At 34.6% G+C, this 17077-nt stretch overlaps 1 protein-coding gene across 3 annotated transcripts in view; it reads right to left on the bottom strand.

Annotated features, from left to right (window-relative positions):
• Window positions 1–17077, bottom strand: part of LOC101340760 (graves disease carrier protein) — a 99396-nt gene that overhangs the window by 48029 nt on the left and 34290 nt on the right. For all 3 annotated transcript variants that reach the window (XM_023740755.1, XM_023740752.1, XM_023740754.1), the window contains 4 exons: window positions 12710–12831; window positions 12393–12459; window positions 6452–6614; window positions 1087–1155 (listed from right to left, as the gene is read on the bottom strand). In XM_023740755.1, coding sequence (XP_023596523.1) covers window positions 1087–1155; window positions 6452–6614; window positions 12393–12459; window positions 12710–12831 — 421 coding nt within the window. The remainder of the gene's footprint in view (window positions 1–1086; window positions 1156–6451; window positions 6615–12392; window positions 12460–12709; window positions 12832–17077) is intronic.

The raw sequence follows: 17077 nt of genomic DNA, 5'->3' as shown, positions 1-17077 counted from the left end.
TACCCTTAAGCCCACTAATGAAGAGATGATTTCAGGGTCCGTATGGCATTTTAGCTTCTTTTAAAAAATGCTATAGCATTTGGAAAGCGAGTGTTATAGCAAACTAAATATCTGCAATAAAACAGCAAATCATTCCAAACAAGTACAAGCAGTATGCATAGATATTAGGGGCTCCTTAACACAACGTATTTTGTTGGAACTATGTGAAGTTTTGTGGCAACACTATTTCATAATGCTTGAAAGAGCAGCTGATACAGTCCTTTAAACACTGTATGAGCAGTTGCCCTTAAGCTTTCATTCCAGCCCAAGTTCTATATTATAATGAGCAGATCACTGTAAAACTAAAGCTTGAAGGTCTATTTTTCAGATTTCAGCAATGAAGACTTTTTCCTTTCAAACAGTTTTGTTTCTACCCTTTCAAATCAACATTTTGGGCTTTGCCTTTTTCTTCCTAAAGGCAATCTAGGCTGAAATCTTCAAAAAACTTTGAGGTGAACAGAGGCCAGCCAAGGCCCCAAACACACGTTCTGCTCTTTCCCTGATGGACAACACATCACCAGTTAAGCAGAATGATTCTACATCTCTATAGATTTAAAACCCAGGGCTATGCTGTGCAATATGGTAGCCACTAGCCATATGAGGCTGCTGAGTATGTTAAATGTAGGGCTAAGCAAAACTGAGATGTGCTCTGAGTATAAAATACAGTGCAGATTTCAAACACTTAGTACCAAAAAACAATGTCAAATAATAAAATGTTAGTGATAATATTTTAGATATATTAGTTATATAAAAAATACTTTAAAACTTAGTTTCATCTGTTTCTTTCTATACTTTTTAAAATCTGGCTACTAGAAAATTTTATATTATGTATATGGCTGATACTATTCTATTGGGCAAAGCTGCTCTAAAGTGAAGTTTATAATAGGAGCATTGGGGCCTGTTTGAAACCTTATAAACTTACCAAAGTCTACCATGGAGATAAAATGGAAGAGCTAGACTATTGGGCGAGGCCAAGTTCTATCTCCCTGTATGCTTTAAACATTATAGTTCCTAAAGAAAATGAACAATGGCTTATGGAGAACTTACAGGCACTTCTCGAATTCTGGCAGAACAGTTCCTAATTGCATTCGTCGACGAGTTACGTCAAAAGGGTAACTAAAAAAAGAAAAAGGTATAAGGATTTAAAAATGATTTTTAGTTTTCAACTCAACAACTACTTAATTTTATGCAAAGCCCTATATAAACTAGGAAATGACAGGGGTGAAACGTGTTCCTGTTCACTTACTGTTTTATCTAATCTGGGTGTCAGAATATAGTCACATGAATAAAATCAGATAATAATACAGGGGTCTCCTTGCTTTGCTTATACAGTTGCCTCTGCTTAGATGATTCTTTTTTTTTTTTTTTAAATAATATTTTGTTGAGTTTTTGGTGAAAGTTTACACAGCAAGTTAGGTTCCCATTTGACAATTTCCTCACAAATTGTTCAGCGACATGAATTACATGTATCATAAAATGTGTCAATATTCTCTTTGTGTTCTGTTTGTTCCCCTTCCAGTACTCTAGTTTCCCTGCCCTCTTATCTTCTCATCTTTGCTTTTGAGTAATTGTTGATCTTTTGGTTTTTAAGTAGGGCACCAATCTTAGGCATAATATCCTTTGTTTTGGGTGCCGCTCTGCTATTTTGCGAAAAGGTGATCTCAGGGGATAGGCTTGGTTCTCGGTTTAAAGAGTGTCTCAGGGCGATAGTCTCAGGGAGGCCTCTATTTTCTGCTGTTCCCATTTGTCTGTTTTTTTCTTTTAAAAATAAGGATTTGACTTTTGCTTCATATTTTTCTCCCATTCTATCCGGGACTAACTATTGTGATCCCAGTCAGAATGGTCAGTCGTGGTAGCTAGGCACCATCTAGTTCTTCTGGTCTCACAGTAGAAGAGGTTGTGGCTCTTATGGACTTCTCTGAGCTTTTGGTTACCTTCTTACTGTTTTGCTCCTGGCAAGTAGAGACCCATGGTTGTGTCTTACATGGCTGTTTGCAAGCTTTCAAGACCCCAGACACTACACAATTCACTATGATGCAAATCAGGATTTTTGTGAACTATGTTATACCAATTGACTGAGTTGTCCCATAAGACTATGGTTGTAAACCTTCAAACCCAGAAAATCAATCTTGGAAGGTATTTGGTTATGTCTGAGGAGTATCTGTATTTGTGTCTTCAATGAATACATGTGCCTGCACCCACATATTTGTATTTATGTATACCTATAGGTAATATATAGCCATGGTATTTTCAATTGCCTCATATGCATGCAAAATCTGGACAATGAATAAAGAAGACTGATAAGGAACTGATGCCTTTGAATTATGGTGTTGGCAAAGAATATTGAATATACCATGGACTGCCAGAAAAACGAATAAATCTGTCTTGGAAGAAGTAGAGAGAGACTGCTCCTTAGAAGGGAGGACGGCGAGACTTCGTCTCACTTATTTTGTTATTACTATGTTATTAGGCAATCCCTGGAAAAGGACATTATGCTTGGTAGAGGGTCATTGAAGAAATCCAATGAGATGGACTGACACAATGACTACAACAGTGGGCTCAAACAGCAATGACTGTGAGGATGACGCAGAACCCGGCAGTGATTCGTTCTGTTGTACACAGGGTGGCTATAAGTCAGAACTGACTCAATGGCACCTAACAACAATAGAGACTTCTATCTCCTCTCACCTATACACACCTGTACCTACCAGTATACTAATTTGCCTATGCCCATTCACATGTTGTTACACACTTGTTTTTACTTTGGTTGTGCTGTACTCACTATATCCACATTCAGTGCCACTTTTTCCATCACCAAAAATAAAACATACTCCCCCTCTCTCCCTGGTAACCACCAGTGAACACTGGTCTCTGTATTTTTGTCTTCTTATAAAAAGGGATCATACAGTATTTGTCCGTATATACTTGACTTATTTCACTTAGCATTCTGCCCTCTAGGTCCATCCATGTAATAATGTTTTGCAGATTCATCATCATTGGTTTTTTATGGTTACATGCTATTCCATTGTACGTATGTACCACAATTTGCTTAGCCATTTATCTGCTGATGGGCACTTCAGTTGTTTCCATTTATTTGCTACTGTGAATAAAGCAGCTTGTCTCACATATCCAGAAGATCAAGTTCTTTTCCTTCCTCAAGGCCAAATTAACTGGCACTGCCTGAAGAAACAAACTGAATGTTTTTCATTGTTGTAACCCTAAGATAAGGTTTCTCAACCTTGGCACTACTGACATTTTGTTCAGTTATACCCTTGGCCTCTGCCCAGTAGTTGCCAGTTGCACTTTCTCAACTGTGACAACCAAAAATGTCTACAGACATTGCCAAATGTCCACTGGGGATAAAGTTGCCTCCAAATGAGAACCACTGACCTAAGAGTCTTCAGCAAGTCCCCCTGTATACAGTAGACCAACAAAACTTTTTGCTTAAGTGCTAAAATGAACAATTCATTTAAGTGCATTTAACAGGCAGAGAAAATTCCATATAAAAAGACTGCCTGAAATGAAATATGCAAAAATCATCTCTTTCAGGAGCAGGACTCCAGGTAATTTTTTTTTAATTAATTTTATTTTGGTAATGTTGAATATTTATGATATGTTAGGTCCTATGCTAAATAATTTATGTACATTATCTCATTTCATCTTCAAAACGACTACACGAAATAGGTACTATTCTCTCAATATTAAGATAAGAAAATTGAGTCTTAGAGACATCCTCGAATGTCATAAAGCTGCTTTCTACTTTCTTATTTGAGGTTCTTCATTATATCTAATATATAAATAAATTATATATAAAAATAATTACATGCTTTTATATACTTTTAAATTTATTATGAAATACTTATGATAAAAAATAGCAAACATCCATGTACTAACCAGCCAGCTTAAGAAATAAAACAATACCAATAGTTGATGCCCTCTATGTACCTCAATAACACCTCAAGGAATTATTTTTTAATAGAAAACATTTTTTAAAAATTTATTTTATGAGGTAAAGCTACCAAAAACCTCAACCCAAGAAATTCCATTTCCAAGCAGGAAAAGATATATGTGGACAGAAGGCAGTGATTGATAGGAAGGAGAGAATGTAAGAAGAAAAGGTGACAAGGACCAGAATTAGGGAAGTAACAGTGAGAACAGACAGAAAATAGCATTCTAGGCAAATGTTCCAAGGTAAAACATGACAAGACTTACTGATTATTTGGCTATGTACAACGTGAAAAATGATTTCAAGGTTTCAGGACTTAAAGATTGATGGTTATCAATAACAAATAGGAAAGTTGGGGGCTGAGGAAGACAAAGACAAGAAGGTAATATTTGAATTATATATAGTTTGCATTGATGGCAAAATATCTAAATAGAAGCATCCAATAACTTGCTAGAGAGGCAATGAGGAGTCAGTAATGAGGTTTAAACAAAATTGGTTATCTGTGCAGAGATATCCATGAAACCATTAGGATAAATGAGTTGTTCTAGATATTTACACGAAGAGTAGAGAACTAAAGTCTGGCTGGGCCTTAAAAAATCCCCACAGATAGGAACGACAAGAACGATATGAATCAGCAAGAGATGTGAAAAGGGAAGGTTGGGGAGGATTGCCAAGTGAGGGCACTGTTATAAAAGGCAAGGAACTAAAACAATTGGAAGATCAGTAAAAGAACCTGGAAGAAGCCATCGGATCTGTTAAGAGCTATGAGTTTAAACACAGTTTCAGACGAGAAGTGGGAAAGAGAAGACAGGCTTTAAGGGTCTACATTGGGAGTGAGTAGTGAAGAAAGAGAGGCAGTGAAATCAAGAAGAGAATCAGAAGAGCCAGAGGTGATCATGTCTCTACAAATGAATAAGGTTCCACAGCCACGTTTCCAGAAAAAGTAAACCACATACCTTTTCTCTTCTTCTTTATCTTCAATCTACTACAATCTGCTCCAAGTCACAAATACACTGAATCTGCTTTCACAAAGGTGATCCAACGGATACCTTATTTTTCAGTAGTTATCTTACTATGACCTTTCTTTTCGCATTGGATACTCCTTTTTGGATTCTGTGTGACACTCTTGTTGTTAGGTGCTGTCAGGTTGGTACCAAGTCAGTTCCAACAGAGTAGAACTGCCCCATAGGATTTCTAAGGAATGGATGGTAGATTTGAACTGCCAGCTTTTTGGTTAGCAGTCGAGCTCTTAACCACTGCGCCACCAGGGCTCCTTTGTGACACTACTCTCTCCTTATTGTCTTCCAATTTTTCAGGATGTTCCTTCTCCTGTTCCTGGAAAGTTCTTGTTTCTTAGTATACCAGCCTTTCTTACCTCACTGTACGTGCTCTCTTGGACTAAGGAAATTCTTAGAAGCTACCTTTTCAATCACAACATCTATGTTCCCATTGCACCTTATATAAACATATAACTCTATTATATTGTTACGGTCTTAATAAGAGTGTAGGCTTCTTGAGGACAATAACTTTGTTTATTCTTCAGTTAACCTCCCAATGCCTAGTACACTGTCTGGCACAGATTAACAGATTAGACCTTCAAGATTTAATGAGTGTCCATCTGCAAAAAACTGAAATAAGACCCATACCTCAAACCATGCATAAGAACTAACTCAAAATGGATCAAAGACTTAAATATCAAATAAAAAACGATAAAGATCATGGAAGAAAAAATAGGGACAATGCTAGGAGCTCTTAATACATGGCAAAAACACAAAATGTACCATAAGTAACAATGCACAAGCACCAGAAGAGAGACTAGATAAGTGGGAGCTCCTAAAAATCAAACACTTATGCTCATCAAAAGACTTCACCAGAAGAGTCAAAAGACAACCTACAGACTGGGAAAAAAATTTTGGCTACGACAAATCCGATCAACGTCTAATCTCTAAAGTCTACAAGATACTGCAAAACCTCAACAACAAAAAGACAAATAACCCAATTAAAAAATGGGCAAAGGATATGAACAGGCACTTCACCAAAGAAGATATTCAGGCAGCTAACATGAAGAAATGCTCACGATCATTAGCTGTTAGAGAAATTCAGATCAAAACTACAATGAGATATCATCTTACCCCAACAAGGCTAGCATTAATCCAAAGAACACAAAATAATAAATGCTGGAGAGGTTGTGGAGAGACTGGAACACTTATACACTGTTGGTGGGAATATAAAATGGTACAACCACTTTGGAAATCGATTTGGCACTTCCTTAAAAAGTTAGAAATAGAAGTACCATATGATCCAGCTATCCCGCTACCTAGAATATATCCTAGAGAAATAAGAGCTGTCACAAATAGAGATATGCACACCCATGTTCACTGCAGCACTGTTCACAGTAGCAAAAATGCTGGAAATCAAGGCTGAGTAACTGTAATTTGATTAAATTAATTTGATGAAGAAACTTACGATATTGTCTGTGCTATTGCTCCAGCAACACCACCACAAAGTAAGTTTATGTGAGTTTTCAAAACTAAGACATTAGGATTGTCTGATGAAGGTCTGCCAAGAAGGGTAGGAGCATAGGAAAGCCCAACACTCTTTAAGGTACCAAAAGTAAAAAATGAAACACCTGAAAAACAAAATATAAATTCACCATGATGCTTAACAAAACACGAGCTGTAAAAAAGACATTATTCTTGCATAGCAACCAATTAACTCAAGAAAGTAATTATTCATTTCCTGATTTCTGATGTTGGGCTTAATCTAAGACAAAAAGTTCTAATTAGTATTTATAAATGACCTAAAGATGACAAACTTACCTCTTATAAAAAATTATAGCATTGGTTTTAACACATTGAAATATGGTTCAGTGTACTGAATGAAGGCAATAATGAGTATAATGCCACCTAATATATGAACACAAAGTTTTCTAAGATTTCACATGACTAAAATTTAAATTTATGATTAGTAATTACAAGTAAATATGACATATTTATAAGAACCATAATGGTGATAATGTAAGATGGAGGTAAAAAATAAAAACATAATAAAGCATTGTTATTTTAATTCAGTGTCTAATTTTGTCTTCAAGGAAGAACTGTGACCATGAGAAAAACGTTCAGATAGGCTCAGAAGACAGGTGGAATCTGATAAATATTGAGTTAGGCTATCGATAGTATGCACTTGGTGTTGGCTAAACATTTATATGATTTTATAACGGAACCATTGAAGTTGTACATGAATAACATCAAGAATGGAATTCAAGCATTTCTACAGACAAAGCATTACTCAGTATACCTTTACATATACTAAATTTTAAAAATATGTTTAAACAAATACTTGATGCTTAAGAACAAGTGCTAATGAAAACTCAAGTGCTAATGAAAACTCAGTCTAGGGTCATAGCTCAATATATCCAATTATTCTTATACAAAATTCTCATAATCTTTTAGAATTTTGAGATCATGATACAATTTTATAAATTCATATACTTTTAAATTTGGGGAATCTATTCTAATGATTTAATCTTAAGTACAAAAAAAGCCCATGACTAGGATATTTACAGCAAATTAAACAAACAGAAAAAATATCAAAAATACCTAAATGAAGTAGAATGGTATTAAGTGTAATATGATACAAGTAATAAAAAGGATGTCTGTGAAGAGTATTCAATAAAGTAAAAAATACTTGAGAAACTGAAGAAACAAAATTGTTTCTTGGAAAAATTAAGAAACAAAATTGTACATACAGTGTAACTATGTAAAATATATTAAAAAATGAAAACTAAAAGCAAAAAATTTTTAAATACAGGAAAATATAGCAAAAAATTAGAGCTTTGCTTCTAGCAGAATGGCAGCCGAGGTATTCTGAGGGATCTTGCCACTGCAGAACAACTAGATCCACTGCCAGACTTGCAAAAAGGATGGGAAGATCTCAAGAATCACCCAACACTATCAACACCACCTCCCAAACAAACGAGTTGGGACCCTACTGGGAGTCTGTCAGCAGATCAAAGAGGTAGAGTGACTCTACATAAAGCCAGTTGCACAGCGCCATTGAGATAGATCCTGCCACTGGGCCTGCAGAAGGTGCGATCACTGGGTCTGAAATTCCTGGGCAGAGCCCAATTCTCAGCAGGAGCTCCTTGGCAGAAGCTAACTTACAAATAGTCTTTGGAAAAAAGCATTCTCAATTTAGACCTTTAGAGTACTCAGAGATTAAGATCAAGCAATCAGTGCACAATCAAAGACCACCAAGCATAAAAGGAGGCAAAAAGGAGTAGGGGGATTCAGGGGAAAGAATGAGGGAAAAAAACAAACAAGATAAGAAATGAGGAAAAAGAAACATAAAAAGAAAAGCAACAAACAGAAATCAAATTGCAAGGTGTACAAACAAGTCCAAATATATCAATAACTACAACAAGCATCAAGTGGACTAATTGCCAGTTATAAGATCTTAAAACTGGGTTTAAAAATAAATCCAGCTATATGCTACTTACAAAAGAAATACCTAAAACATAAAGTCATGAAGAGGTAAAAAGTAAAAGGATGAAAAAAGATATACCAGGCAAATATTAACTTGGATTGGATAAAAAAAGAGAGAGACAGGGGAGCAATGACATTATAGAAGACGGTATTAAGAAATTAAGACTTTTTTAAAAAATTGGATAACAGTATGTCATTATGCTTTTTTTTAAAAAAAAGTACCTAACTTTTAGAGAGCTGAATACTAAAATATTATACATGAAATAATAACATGAATTTGCTTTAAAATAATCTGGGCCAGTAGTAGAGAAGGTAGATAGGGTTAGAGATGAAACAAGATTGGCCAAAAGTTAATTGCTGAATTTAGATAACAGGTACATGGTGATTCATTATACTATTGTCTCTATACTTTTCAATACACTTGAAATATTCGAAGTTGTAAGTAAAAATAAATAAACAATCAGGGGATTTACTGCAGCAGTGTTTAGAAAAACAATTATATTGGGGGAAAAAACAAAAGTTGAGAATTAATAAGCTAAGCATCCAACGTAAGAAAACAACAGAATAAATATAGAGAAAGAAGGACATAATGAAGATAAGAACAGAAATCCATGAAATCAAAAGTAAAGATGGGATTGACAAGAAGAAATAAGCCAAAATGGACTCTGCAAAAACTGATAAACTGATAAATCAAAATTTTTAAGAGGACATGACTGCAGATAGAGCAGATACGGAAAAATATAAAGAGATATTGCCAGTATGTCTTACCAATAAAATTGAATTCATGAAGAGACAGAAAACCTGAACAGTCCTATAACCATTAAAGAAATTAAATTAGTAGTTAAAAATCATCCCACAATGAAAACTTCCAACAACCCGATAATGATAATCATCTTTCTGAAAATGGAACATGTGGCAACGCTCTTCAACTTATTCTATGAGACCTATATAACCTTGATACCAAAACCACACAAGGATATTTACAAAACTATAGAAGAAAATTATAAGCTAATCTCATTCATGAATACAGGCATTACCCAGATTACAAATGAGATCAGTTCCTGTGTCTTTAAGTCTTTAAATCAAATTTGTAGGTAAATCTTAACAGGTGCATATGGTTCTTATTTAGCCTTACTTTAGTGCAAGAAAAGGTTCAAAGCCTTTTCAATGATTTACTTGGTGACCAAATTATTTTCTACTTTGAATTTTTTTTTTTCTTTTTTCTTCTTTGATACTATGTGTTTTCAGTAATGGAAGGCATGCTGAATCATTGAGTATGTCTGAATTTTTGGTAGGTGTTAGGGGGGATTTGTGGACGCCTACGCCCCTATAGGCTCTAGGGGTATGACTGGTGGGATCACAGGCGCATACAGTGAATAGGTCTGAAAATGTATTCACTGCTGTACTATATACAGTTCCTTAGCGAGTACAGTAACGTAAGATAAACATAAATAAGGATTGGAAAGCAGGAAAAAAAATGTTATTACTTGCACATGATGTGATTGCCTATGTAGAAAACCCCAAAGCATCTATAAATGACAAAGTGGCTGGCCATAATATCAACAAATAGGAAAACGGCTAGTTAGCCATACCAGCAGCAGTTGCCATTGAGATAATTCTGACTCATGGTGATCCCACATGTGTCAGAGTAGAACTGTGCTCCATAGGGTTTTAAATGGATGATTTTTCAAAAGTAGACTGCCAGGCCTTTCTTCCGAGGTGCCTCTGGGTGGACTCAAACACCAACCTTTTGGTTAGCAGCCAAGCACTTAACTGTTTGTGCCACCCAGGGACTCCAGTTAGCTATAAGGTCGTATAAAAATTAAATCAAGCAATAAACTGAATATGTAATTTTCTAAAAGATACAACAAAACTTAAAGGTTCCTATAAATATATCTAATAAAAGTATCCAAGACTTATATGAAATTTCATTCAAAATCCCAACAAAGCTTTTCATTCATTATCAAAAGCTGATCCTAAAATGTGTACTCCTGAAAAAAACATGCATAAGGTGAAGGGACTTGTCCTACCAAATATATACACTTACTAGAAGTGACATTGCATATTACTAGAGAAGGAGGGACTATTAATAAATGTACTGGGTCAAATGGTAACCCTTAAGGGAAAAATAAATAATCCCTGATAGGGGCTTAAATGTAAAATGATAAACTGTAAAATCATTCTTAGAAGAAAAATAAAATCTCACAGGAAAAGCACTATCCGTAAAAGAAAAGACTGATAAACTCAATTAAATAAAAATTAGAAATTCTGTTTATTACAAGATACTATACAGAAATGAAAAAGCCAAACCACAAACAGAGATGAGATATTTTCAACATATATAACCGAAATACATAAAGAATTACTACAAATCAATGAGAAAAGGAAAAACAAATCAGTAGAAAAGTTGGCCAAACCCATAAACAGGCACTTCACAGAAAAAGAAATATAACTGGTGAATAAATACATGAGAAGGTGGGCAACCTCATTAGTAGTCAAGGAAATGCAAAATAAGACCTCATGAGTTATCTTTCATATATCCAATAAAATTCACAAAAACTAAAAAATCAGCTAATACCAATGTGAATGGAGAGGATGTGGATCAATGGGAATTTTTAACCACTGCTGGTGAAAGTGTAAATGGATACAACCACCTTGAAAAATTTGACCTTATCTAATAAAACTGAACATACCTATAAGTTACGACCCAGAAATTCTACTCCTATGTATATACTCTAGAAAAAACTCTTGAACTTCTATACCAAAATACATATACAACTGGAAAAACAAATGAACAGTTATATACAACAACATGTGTGAATCTTAGCAACAAAGTATTACCAACTGGTACATCCATACAATGGAATACTACTTAGCAATAAAAAAAAAAAAAAAACTATTGATACACATCACAGATTGGATGAATCTTAAGGGAACGATGCTGTGTGAAAAAAGTCAACCCCAAAAGGTTACATACTGTATGGTTCCACTTAGATAACTTTCTGGAAAAGAGAGTATTACAGAAATAGAGAAGAGATCAGTGGTTGCCAGTGGTTAGCAAAGGAGTCAGGGAGGGTATGCCTAAAAAAGTCAATTGGAGGGATCTTTGTGGTGACAGAATTGCTCTGTATCTTAACTGTATCAATGTCATTATCCTGGTTGTGATATTGTACTATAGTTTTGTAAAATGTTACCACTGGAGAAACTAAGTAAAGTGTACACAGGAGCTCTGTATTATTTCTTAAAATCGTCTAATTCTTTCAAAATAAAAAATTTAATAAATTTTTTTTTTAAAAAGCAACATAAACAAGGTAATAGTGATTATATGCAGACAGGAGGATTATGAGTATGCTTGATTTTTTCTTTTCTACTTTTATTTTCTAAATTTCTCATAATGAGTGTTCACTACTTATATTGAGGGGGGAGAAAAAAGTTTTCAACTCTTATTTTTAATTACCATGTGAAAACTGAATCCTTAACAGCCATGTAACAACAGTGTGCAACCATTAACAAGACTACAGCTGGCTCAGATGTTAAGAAAAAGATGTAAAAGTGCATTTCTACTGATTGAACATTAATATAGTCATCTTTATATACAAGACAGAATGTAGGACCATATACCCACGGCCGTCAAGTCGATTCCCACTCACAGTGACCCTACAGGACAGAACAGAACTGCCCCATAGGGTTTCCAATGAGAGGCTGGTGGCTTCGAACTGCCGACCTTCTGGTTAGCAGCCATGCTCTTTAACCACTGCACCACCAGGGCTCCGTAGGACCATATATGAATCATAATTTTATCTTCATCATTTCTTGAGTAAAAGTACTTTTCATGATAGATCTTTTCATGCTACCATTTCAGAAAAAAGCTAATGACACATTTTAAACACACAAACCAGGATCCTACCAAATTTGAAACATACCTGCATATGGAGCCATTCCTAATATAGTAGGCATCAGACCTCTGTAAAATCCAAGGAAACCACCTTCCTTTTGAGTGAAGGAAAATTAGAAGTGAAATTACATTGTGCTCATTATGACAATCAACAAAGAACAAAAGCATACATTATAATGGAAAAACTATTCTGACATCCACCTTGAAACACAATGATGTGCCTTCCCAGTTATTATTATTAATATTCATAACTGTAAATAAGAATAATTATTCAGGTAATATTCAAAATATTTTCAAAAATATAAAAAGGACATGTTATAGATGAGAAAGGTAAATATGAAATACCTTTGCATAAATTGTTTTAAATGCATGAATAATTCCTGAATAGGTATGTTCCCCTTTCACCTGGAATGCTAGGCGGACTCTAACCATGTCAAGAGGGTAAGTACAGATAACTGCTGTCATACCTGAAAAGAAAGTAGAAACTTAAATGTAAAAAAAAAAATGCCTGACATACATGTCTTCCCAGTTATTAGGTGTGTTCTCCACGTTGCAGCAATGATGAAAACTCAATGAAATCAAAGGTGATATTGCCGGTAGAATTATAACATATTATCATCAGCTGGAAAACAACCTTGTTACTAAAGGGACAGTTTGTAAAAATCTTTTCAAGTTCTTCTCGCTGTGAAGTTATAGTATATAGTGTTAGCTTCCAAATAGTACACTGTAAGTAGACTGTGAGCGTTCTTACAATTCTATTTATTATTCGTTTATTCTCACGAAAAATATCAGAAAGGAAATACTGCCTATCTTCTTGACACTAAGTAAGACATTTGTTTTTTTACTTATTTCCTCTAATCCTAAAATGGAGAGATGCTTTATGTACCTAACACAAGGAATTCTTATGAAAATAAAATAAACACATTTTTTGAAAAACTTCAAAGCATGATCATTATTTTATTTTTTAGAACTTAGGTAAATCTGCTATTTACTCACCATAACAAAAATATAAATGTCAAAGGTCATAGAAACAATTCATTTTAACATCAAAATCTCCTGTGATAAGTAAATTTAGCATTAAATTCTAGATTTTCATTAACACTTTAATTCAAATTCCAAAACTATCTGGATGAGTTACTTTTTAAATTAAAAAACACATTTTATTACTTTTTTAAAGTACCAAAGAAATGCATATTCAGTGTAGAAAAATTAGAAAATATAAATGAGCAAAAAAGTCTAATTATACATAATCTGTCATCCAACAATAAAACTCTTTGCCATAGAGTCTATTCTGACTCACAGTGACCCTACAGGACAAAGCAGAATGCCCCATAGGGTTTCCAAAGCTATAATCTTTACTGAAGCAGACTGCCATGTCTTTCTCCCACAGAGTGGCTGGTAGGTTCCAACCGCTGACCTTTCAGTTAGCCTTTTCAGTTTGCAGCCGAGTGCTTAACCATTGCGCCACCAGGGATCCTTCATCCAACGATAACTACCTACATATGTAATCTTCCAAATCTTTTTATAGATGCACATTTGTACATGTGTAATGCACATTTAAAACTGATGATAATACTGTAATTTTATAGCCAGGTTTTTCTACTTTACATTATATTGTGAACATTTTTCCTTGTGAGAAAAACATTATTTGGATGTAGGGTAATTTATTAAAACAATCCTTAGACATTTATATTGTCTCCATTATTTGCTATACAATGTTGTATTAGCAAACAATGCTTTGGTGAGTGGCCTTATAACTAAATATTGTTGTCCACCATTTTCATCATGGATAAATTCCTGAAATAGAATTATTGGGTCAAAGGGTAAAAACACAGTAAGACTTTTAATAGAAATTGCCCTCCAGAAAAACTGTACCAATTTATGCCATCCATTAGAATAAAAGTCCTATTTCTCTGAATTTTCAGATATTAGATAATTATTAGACAACTAGATAATTTCCCCCTAATTTTGATGGGCAAAAAGTATCCTCTCATACAGCAGTCCAGGGACAAGGGCCAGAAGGCAGAAGGGGACAAGGAAGCTGGTGATAGGGAACCCAAGGTTGAGTAAGGATGGTGTTGATGTGTTGTGAGGTTGTTAACCCTTGTCATAGGGCAACATGTGTACTAATTGTTAAATGAGAAACTATTTTGTTCTGTAAGCCTTCATCTAAAGTGAGAATAGCAGCACAACTGGTAGAGCGTAGTCGATGTCACTGAACTGTGCATGTAGAAATTTTTGAAATGGTGTATCTTTGGCTATGTATATTTTCACCAAAAAAAAAAAAAAAAGGTTGAGAAGGGAGAGGGTTGACATGTTGTGGGGGTTGTTAACCAATGTCATAAAACAATATGTGTACTACTGTTTCATGAGAAACTATTTGTTCTGTAAGCCTTCATCTGAAGTCAATTAAAAAAAAAAAAAAAAGCATCCTCTCAGGGTTATTTTGGCTTATTTCTCATATGACTTTATTTTTGTGTCCTTTAATTTCTACATCTACATTTCTCTCTTTGGCAGTTACTTTTTCTATACAGGTTTCTAATATTTTTTTTAACAAGACAATTTTTTTCATCTTTTTACTAGTTTTATCAAATTAAAATCTGATTTTTTGTCAGAACTTTGACTCAGAATAGCAAACTGTTCTGGTATAAAAGTGGAAATTTAAAGTGGTTTCCACATTCTTGACTTAATTTCATTTTTTAGTATTTGTTTAATTTTATTTAATAGGCCTGCAATAGTTTACTCCATTTATTTAGCAAATGTTACTGTAATTTTGCATACATTTTTATCATCCCAGACCTAAGTATAAATTTACTTTCAGAGTGCTGGCCCCCTCCCCCTCCAAATTTAAATCAATTTGCCACTCCTTCAAAATGAATAAGAAAAGAATGATCTTTAAGTTATTATCTAGGTATTTTTCATGGTATTTGTTCCTGAGTGGTTATAATATTATGTCTAATTACCTACCTAAAATACCAGTAATGAGAAGCCTTGGTGATGCAGAGTTAAGCGGTTGGCTGCTAACAGAAAGGCTGGCACTTCAAACCCACCAGCCACTTTGGGAGAGAAAAGACAGGGAGATCTGCTCCCATAAAGATTACAGCCTAGGAAACCCTAGAGGGCAGTTCTACTCTGTCCTATAGGGTTGCTATCAGTTGAAACAGACTCCAAGGCACACAACAACAACACACACCCAATACTTCAGCGCAAACACATGCAACCCTTCTCTGAGAATTAAAAAAAGTCATTCCTTTAGACAATGACAGGAAAATCAATTTGAATAATATATTAAGCAGTGCAGCTTCAGTTTAAATACAAGCAATAATTTGGATCAAGGTTAGCCTAACGGTGGTCAGAACAGGTTAGACCCACTGAAGAAAAACCGATTTTATGATTAGCATACCTGTGGTTCAGCTGTTTTAAATCTTCCTTTTTTTTTTAGTTTGCACATAGCAATAATGACTGTTTACTATGTGCCAACACATCACACCAGACACTTTACAAACACTACCTCCAATCCTTAACATATCAAATGCCACCACCAGTCCTACAAGGCAGACATTATTATTCCTGCTTTACAAATTGAGAAAACTGAGGCCAGACTAGTTAAGTAACTTGCCCAAATTCAGAGCGTTTGTGTATCACAAAGTAAGACTTGAAACTAAGTTGTCTGGCTATTACCATGATGCAATGTTGCCTTCCTCATAATTTTTTTCATGTTAATCACTTGCTTAGCATTTTTCATACTTAAAATTTTACTTCAGGTACTTCATCAGTCCAGTGATTGGAAATGTCAATTCCCCATTTCAACAATTTGATAGTGAGTTCTTCATTGCAGCTGTCTTCTAGCTATTCATTTCCAAAGCATTTTAAGGAATTCGTTTTCTACCTATTGGTATTCAAATCAGCCATGTCTGACAGTCAAGGCTGTGACTTGTCTAAATGTCCTCTTTTAAAGTGAATGTAAACGAATACAGTCCAAGGAGGATATTCCTCAGGCAAGGCAGGGCAATAACATTACATTTAAATCACAACAAATACTTTATCATCCAGATATTCTTAAAACTATCTATTTTGCAAGTTGGCTTAATTTTTTTGCAGCTTGAGTTGAAGATTTTGCAAGGGGAAATTTTAGAAATAAAATTAGGACAGATTATCTATACATTAATTGCATCTATATTGTAATAATTCTTAGTAAGAAGTATAACAAGTGTAGAAGAGATCTGAAAGGCTGACAGTTTTAAGGTTTGATCACGCTGACACAATTTAGTTAAATATCAAATTTTGCTAGGATTTTCCCAAGTCATCTCTTGCCATTTTATTTTACAACTTCGGTAAATATTTACAACTCCCTTATTTCTTTCTCTTTACTAATCTAGAACTCCCACTTGCTTTTCTGACTTCCTCTATTTCTTCGTTCCTCCTCACATATTCTAAGCCTTCTAGTTGCCTTCTCCAAGTCTCTAATTGCCTGACTCCAAGTGGTTTAATAGGAAATAACTGAGTGAATTAACAGACTGGTCAAAATTATGAACTGGTAAAAAATGAGTAGAATAAATGTTATGGAATAAAAATACAATATTAAAAAAAAAAAAAGAGTGGAGCCTTGGTGGCATAGTGGTTAAGAGCTCTACTGCTAACTAAAGGTCGGCAGTAGGAATCCACCACTCCTTGGATATCCTATGGGGAAGTTCTATTATGTCCTATAGGGTC

Source organism: Trichechus manatus, unplaced genomic scaffold (genome assembly GCF_000243295.1).
Source record: "Trichechus manatus latirostris isolate Lorelei unplaced genomic scaffold, TriManLat1.0 scaffold00163, whole genome shotgun sequence".
Lineage (NCBI taxonomy): Eukaryota > Metazoa > Chordata > Mammalia > Sirenia > Trichechidae > Trichechus > Trichechus manatus.
This window is presented reverse-complemented; position numbering and strand designations above follow the sequence as displayed.